The 7,439-nt window shown below is 35.2% G+C and overlaps 1 protein-coding gene across 1 annotated transcript in view; it reads left to right on the forward strand.

The window, feature by feature from the left end:
* The window catches only part of TMEFF2 (transmembrane protein with EGF like and two follistatin like domains 2), a 231,660-nt gene extending 225,759 nt beyond the window's left edge, over positions 1-5,901 (forward strand). The window contains exons 9-10 of the mRNA XM_028510576.2: positions 736-894; positions 4,491-5,901. Coding sequence (XP_028366377.1) covers positions 736-894; positions 4,491-4,587 — 256 coding nt within the window. The 3' untranslated portion in view covers positions 4,588-5,901. The remainder of the gene's footprint in view (positions 1-735; positions 895-4,490) is intronic.
* Positions 5,902-7,439: the final 1,538 nt, after the last annotated feature.

A 7,439-nucleotide genomic window follows, 5' to 3' on the forward strand; every position in this document is an offset into this window, starting at 1 on the left:
CAGTGACAAATTGATCCCCATCAGTATTGTTTTTATGTGAGCTGTTCTCTTGTTTCATTGGGAGATGCTACTTGTAATAGGCAGATTATCTGGCTGAGCTCTCTGATGAGGACTGAGTGAGAAGCAGCATTCCTTCTCAGATGAACAGCACATGGGCTTGTTTTGCAAAACTGTATCATCTACATCATAATTACTTCCTTTTTCTACTGAAATTTAACTCTCTAACATAAGCAGACAACTTTATGACCAGCAAATTAAAAAAATTACTCTTATTGCACCTCTGGCCCTAACATTTTTTATCATGTATTCTAATAGTATAGAGGATGCTGTATCCAAAAATCAATACATCAATGAATCAACAAATAAAAGAGCCTTATTTTTTATACCCATGTCATCAGAAAGAAACCTTTATTTTTTCAGGTAATCATATTGACTTAGGCTGATGAAGGAACAAGTTAAATAAAACATAAGGCTTACCTGAAAAATAAATATAGAAAGAACAATGATCAAACTTTTTTATTCTAAGCATAAAAAGAAACTACATATTTTTAAAAATAGAAACACAAAGAGATCTTTTTTGAATGTAAGAAGTGGAGAACTAATATCTACAGAGTAGATTTTCTTTCAGAGAAGGAAACGAAAAGCCCTGCTTTCATGATGAGGATAAATGCTTATAGGGCAACAATAAAAAGAAGTCCAGAAGCTTCAGGTAACTAGACATTATAATTTTTCCAGGTGTGATGCTGGTTATACTGGACAACACTGTGAAAAAAAGGACTACAGTGTACTGTATGTTGTGCCGGGCCCTGTACGATTTCAATACGTCTTAATTGCAGCTGTGATTGGAACGATTCAGATTGCCGTCATCTGTGTGGTGGTCCTCTGCATCACAAGGTCAGTAGCTGCACTCAGTGGCCACCCAAATAAAGGGAGGTGGTGTTCCTTCTTGTCTTAACCAGGTCACTCTGATTATGAGTCCTTTCATGGACTCTGCAACCACCCATGCTCTGGAGACCTCCTTCTTCATCAAAACAGCATTTGAATAACCAAATGGAAAGATACTGAGTTTCATGATGGAGTACTACAGATTTTTTAAAAGATTTTATTTATTTGTTTGTCTGTTTGTTTGTTTGTTTGTTTGTTTTTAGAGATGGGGAGGGAGGGAGAAAGAGGGGGAGAGAAACATCAATGTGTGGTTGCCTCTTCATGCCCCCCACTGGGGACCTGGCCTGTATCCCAGGCATGTGCCCTGACTGGGAATCAAACTGGCAACCCTTTGGTTCACAGGCTGGCACTCAATCTGCTGAGCCACACCAGCCAGGGCCAGATTATTTTTTTAGTTTTTGCATTCTAATGAAGATTATTTACTTTCTTAGCAAAGGTCTTTTTTCCCCCCTCTTATGTATAATTCCCAGTCTTTGTTTAAATACACTCTTCTCTTTCAACTACAAAAGTCAGTCCTAATTTAAACTTTTAAGACTATTTAGATGACCAGTGTTTCCTTATTTATCCAGATCAGTATGCTGAATGAGGTTAAAATAGATTCTAAATGAGGCCTATAAAAGTATCCAATTATATCTCTCATTTATGGCACATATTTCCTAGTGTAACTCTTAGATATAATTATTTTAACATATTTGATATAAACAAAAATATATTTTTATCTTAAGTTAACAAAAGAACTTTTAATCACAAAATTCAGAGTAAATAATTACAATGACAAAAATTATGTCATAGTACATATAACTTTTGATATATGGAAATGTACAGCAAATGTCAAAACAAGGTTTTCTCTCAAACCTCCATGACAATTAAATGGCAACTGTTTCCCAGAGAGCTAGGCTGAGAAAGATAAAAAGATGTCATCCAATTTCAACAGGACAGAAAATCATGATTAATTAGTGATATATGACATTGGGCTTGAAGTAACGGAGTGAGGCCAGGTACTTGCTTAGCTTTATTAGTGTGCCCATTCATGGTACCAGGAATTAGATTCTAAACCAAATGTATATCGTTTATGTCCTGTCTAGCCAGAAACATTATTGAAGATGGTTCTTTCTGATCTGTTTTTACTCTCCTTGAGAAAAAAGTTCTAAGGAAGTTTTCAAGGTTTTTGCCAAATTCACAAGGCATTTAGACTTTTCATTCGTTTGTACAGCTCTACAGTAAATCAGAATGGTTCCCAAAAAATTATTTTCAAAAGGGAAGAAAATAAAAGAAAGCATCATACCTTTAGAAAATAAAGGCAATAATATATCTCACTCTCTGTATCACACTGTCTTCTTTGAGGACAAGTGTGGCGTTTGCTCTTGAAAAAGACAAAATGTGGTTCATAAATCCTTGCCCAGCATAAAGGCTTAAGGGAAGATCATCGACTGGAGCTTTATGCTGCTCTAACACAAGTTGAGTCCATCAGCTAGACTCACACATTTAGATGCCAAGTGAGTCAGTGGATTATATTAAAATAGATTCTGGGAAACATAAAGATGACTCAAGAAACCAAAAACACTGAGTATGAAAGAAAAGATAGAAAAGAATCTACAACACAGGAAACTGTGCCATATATTACACTGAGGGAGCTTTCTAATATCTAAGCAATATCAGAATATGAAAAACAAAATTTATATGTAGTAGATATAATCTCATCATAATTGAATTTGCTACTTCAGGTCCTGATGAAGATGCAAAACATTAAATAGCAGGTGTTTTCAAGTCTGTTATTAATCACAGTGCCATTCCCATGCATAATAAAAACAACTGGAATATGTAGGTCCTAACTTCACCATATATATATATATGTGTGTGTGTGTATACATATATATGTGTGTACACATATATATGTGTGTGTATATATATGTATTTACATAATATATGTATATATCCTTTATATGTATACATACACACAGACACATATGTTTAATAGCATGATGTGGAAGGTACAATTATCCCCATTTTCAAGGTAAGTACTCTAAGGTATGAGAAGTTAACAAAAGGCTGAGTGTAGCCAGCTGAACAATAAGCGCAGAAATAAAGGGCTGCCTACTGTCAGAGCCTGTGCACTTAACCACCCAACCTCTGCTCGTGCTCACCCTTGGTTGGCCATGATGTATACTGCAATGGTCAAGGCAGCCTCAACTGAGCTCCAAATTACAGCAAGCCATTTTTTCAAGGCATGTGGTCATTATGTTAAAATGAACAAAACCTATCTTCTATTTACTTTTGAGGAAGGGAAATAGCTCATGAACTAAATTAGCATTACTGTAATGCTAATTTAGGACATCCAGGCCTTCCAAAGTCTTTCCCAGGGTCAAACTAGTCAATAAACTACACTGTTCCCAGTGGGAATTAATTTTAATTACTCGAAAACATTCTGCTCAAAAACCAGACATTCCAACTTGGCCATTCCCCACTACCAAAACCCTCCTTTTTTGGTGACCTGGTCTCATGTGTCTATCAAGATTGATTCCAAAATGTCCAGTTGCTAAAAGATTTTAAAAATTGCACGAAGCAGAGATCCTCTCACTCTTCAGTTTTTTTAACCTCTTCATCATCTGGACTCTCCCCTTTTATACTTTCCTAATTTCTTCCCCTTGTTTTTACTGTTTTAGTCAAGCACCTGCCTTCTTCCTAAATATGACATATATTATAAAAAAGTAAATATCTGGAGAAATAAAAAGAATTGCACTGTTGAGAAGATGGATTTTCAATCTTTTTATCTCTAGCTCCCACTTGCTAAAATGTGACTTCTGGCTCCATGTTCATTTTGATAGATCTACCCTCTGCACCCCCCTATATATATATAAATAAAAAGAATATATATATATATATATTCTTTTTATTTATCCATTCTCTGATACAGCTTATTATGATAGGATTTTTATGAACTTCATGTTCTCATTTGCATCATCAAAGCCTTTTATGCTTTGACAAGAGATACTAGATCAGAGTTTTTCAGATAATTTGACTGAATATTAGCTTTTATAGAAGCTAAATAACTGGTACCAATTTATGTCCTTAGCTTATAGTATTAACACAAAAAAATGATATTAGGCTCAACCAAAATAATGTGTTTTTGCATTGTGAACAGTTAGCTCCTTCTCTGGTTTGATGGGATTTAAACTTGTAGCATTGAAATGTCAATATAACAGTCATCCTTTGGAAATTTAAAATATAAAATTTCTGAAGACCTTTAAAGTGAGATTAGAAGGGCTCACAGTTTGCTTGATTGCACTGTGCTCACTCTCTCTGTGCTGCAATGCGTAAACAGTTGAGAACCAGGTAAACATGTTCCTCTTCAACATCCACCTCTGTGCTTCAGTTCTCCTCAACGTGCACTTAAAGACGACTGCAACTTGGCTACAGTACTAATAAATTATTTTATCTGAACTATTTTAATAACTTACTGAATCTACAACTTCACTCTGTGATTGCAGGACCAAACTTTAGGTAATAGCAGTGGACTAAGCTTTGTATACTTTCCAACCTTCTAGGAAATGCCCCAGAAGCAACAGAATTCACAGACAGAAGCAAAACACAGGGCACTACAGCTCAGACAACACGACAAGAGCATCCACGAGGTTAATCTGAAGGGAGCATGTTGCACAGTGGCCGAACTACCGAAAGCTTGGACTACACAATACAGTATTATAGACAAAAGAATAAGACAAGATCTACACATGTTGCCTTGCATTTGTGGTAATCTACACCAATGAAAACATGTACTACAGCTATATTTGATTATGTATGGATATATTTGAAATAGTATACATTGTCTTGATGTTTTTCTGTAATGTAAATAAACTATTTATATCACACAATATAGTTTTTTCTTTCCCATGTATTTGTTATATATAATAAATACTCAGTAATGAGAAAAAATGGCATTCTTAACTTTGCGGTATCTCATAACTGTAAATATAATCAATATAGTACAATCTCTGCAGGTACTGGTTTTTCATCTTTCTCCACATCTTGAGACATGGCATTAGTTTACACAGGACTCAGTGGCTAGGGTTTGAGTGGTTCCCAGATCAAGGGAAATGATTGTTATTAGAAAAGAAAAAAAAATTTACTTTATATCAAGTGAGGATAAAGTATTTCAGATCTTTGAATTACCTCTATTTCATCAACTTTCTTCCTGGTCCTCTGTTTTCATCCCCAGAGCAGAAAATCTCTGTCATATAAATTAAATCAAAGAAAAAGGAAAGGAAAGGAAACATGTTTTAACTCATAACAGAGAGGGAAAGAAGATATTCATTTTTATTTGCAAAACACCTTAGGTTAAATGCATATATCCAAGTTATGCATATATTCCAGTTAAATGCATATATCCAAAGGGTCCTGAACAAGTTAAATATTAGGACTACACGGAGCACAAAATCTGTTCCATTTAGGTGAGTGGAATTAACAACTACCAGAAATTTTTAATAACATCATTAAATGTAAAACACCAAAATCATGAATTCTTTGAAGAACCTTACTATATTTATAGTATACAGTTCTTTAAAAAGAAGTTTGAGTCACAACCAAATCTCTCATGAATAGCCTTATGATTAATGCAGCGTCATTATTTGAAATGGAACTAAGATGATGATATTTTATAAAAAAAGAAATATGTTTGAAGCACATTTATATGATGAGATAAAAAATGAATCCCATGGCATCTGAAAGAGCTTAGTGGGCAGTTGGTGGATATTTGAGCATACAAATAGGTAGGACTACTTTGGGAAAAAATTAACAAAATTTCTCAAAGAAAAAGATAAAAATAACAAATCAAATAATTGCTTTGTATTAGTTAGTTCTTCATAGCTTTCTGTGGCAAATATAGTAAATCTAAATAAAGCTTTCTTGTCTTCAAATTACCTCTACATGAGCTAAAAGGAGTGACACTCTTATGTCAAACACACACACACACACACACACACACACACAAGTACCAAATCACATTCTGAATATAAAATATTCAGTGAAAAATATGGTTCCTTAAGTGGTATTTAAGGCATTTGCCAAGACCTTGAAAGGGGATGATCTAAGTAGCATTTAGGATGCTGTGAAAAGCCTGTTTTTCTAGGTTAGTCATCAATTTGAAAAGTGTGAATCTATTGGCATAATCATCATTCAGGTGTTTCCATATATGGGTTCTATGCTTCTTGTACAAAACAAACTCCATTCAAACTTCTGCATGGAATTTTGGTTTGGGTAACAGGTGCAGAAATGTAACTAGTCCTGATCTCCTTTGTAAGACAGGAGTTGTGGCAAACAAATCATCCTCCTACAAGAAAAGCAAAAATGAAACATCACAAGATTTATAGAGCTTAAAAAGAAACAATTTCACTGACTTTTACTTGTATGTATGAAATTGACTTGCTTTGTTAAGTATTAATACATTACTTTGTATGAATTTTTACCAAAGCATTATAAACCTGAGTGTTGAAAAAGTCCTCGGAGTTAATAATATAATACATTCTTGTTCATCTCCATGTTTACCCACTTCATGAAAGAACCCCTTTGAAAAGATGCAATAACAAATCTTAAGTGAGCATATGCTATATACCAGGCACTATTCCAGGTCCTGGGGAAACACAAATGAAACATGATCTCTACTATAAAGGAACAATCTAGTCCAGACAGATAATCATATTGCCTCTATTTGCATATTTCTTATAATTTGGACCTTGAAAGCTTGTTTGGAGGTTCTAGCAGGGGAGCACAGCTACTCATTTACCCTGGACCAAAGACCAGTCCTCTCCTCTAGTTGGGAAGGTTGTCCTATTCAGCCGAGCTTGCAGCTTCAGGAGAGACACATATGGATTAGTGAGAAAGGAAGGGGACACCTGCCTAGCCAGCCAGATCAGCCACATCAACCCTGACGATCAATGGGGTGACCCATGTCACAGCCAGATTGCCCTCACATATGAATTTGGAATTCCATTCTTGGACAATTTCAATTTGGGGACCAATTTTTCTCATATTGAGTTAAAATTTATTTCTCTATGGTTTCTACCCATACTATTTTACCTCTCTGGAGCAAAGGAATAATCAATTATTTATTTTAAAATATTAGGGCAGATACCATGCTTTTCCACTCACCCCACAGTCCCTTTGCAAGTATATTTTCCTCTTCAGATGAGACATCCTTACTGTCCTCATCTGATCTTCATGTACTATGGTTTCCACATCTCCCTAGCACCTGCATCGTCATTCCTTGGGCAAACTCTACCTTGTCAATATATTTCTTTAAGTGCTGAATTCAGAATTGCACTGATTACTGTAGCTGTGATCTCACCAGCACAGCACATAATCAAATTTACAGAAACCAAATTTAACTGGGAGCCATGGCCTCTAAATTCAAGTCCTGCTTTGACCACAGATTTGCCACGGAACTAAGAGCAGGTTATTTCACATGTCATATCTCAATTTTCTCTTTCATTCCAAGATTC

The sequence above is a fragment of the Phyllostomus discolor genome, chromosome 4 (genome assembly GCF_004126475.2).
Source record: "Phyllostomus discolor isolate MPI-MPIP mPhyDis1 chromosome 4, mPhyDis1.pri.v3, whole genome shotgun sequence".
In the NCBI taxonomy this organism is placed as follows: Eukaryota; Metazoa; Chordata; class Mammalia; order Chiroptera; family Phyllostomidae; genus Phyllostomus; species Phyllostomus discolor.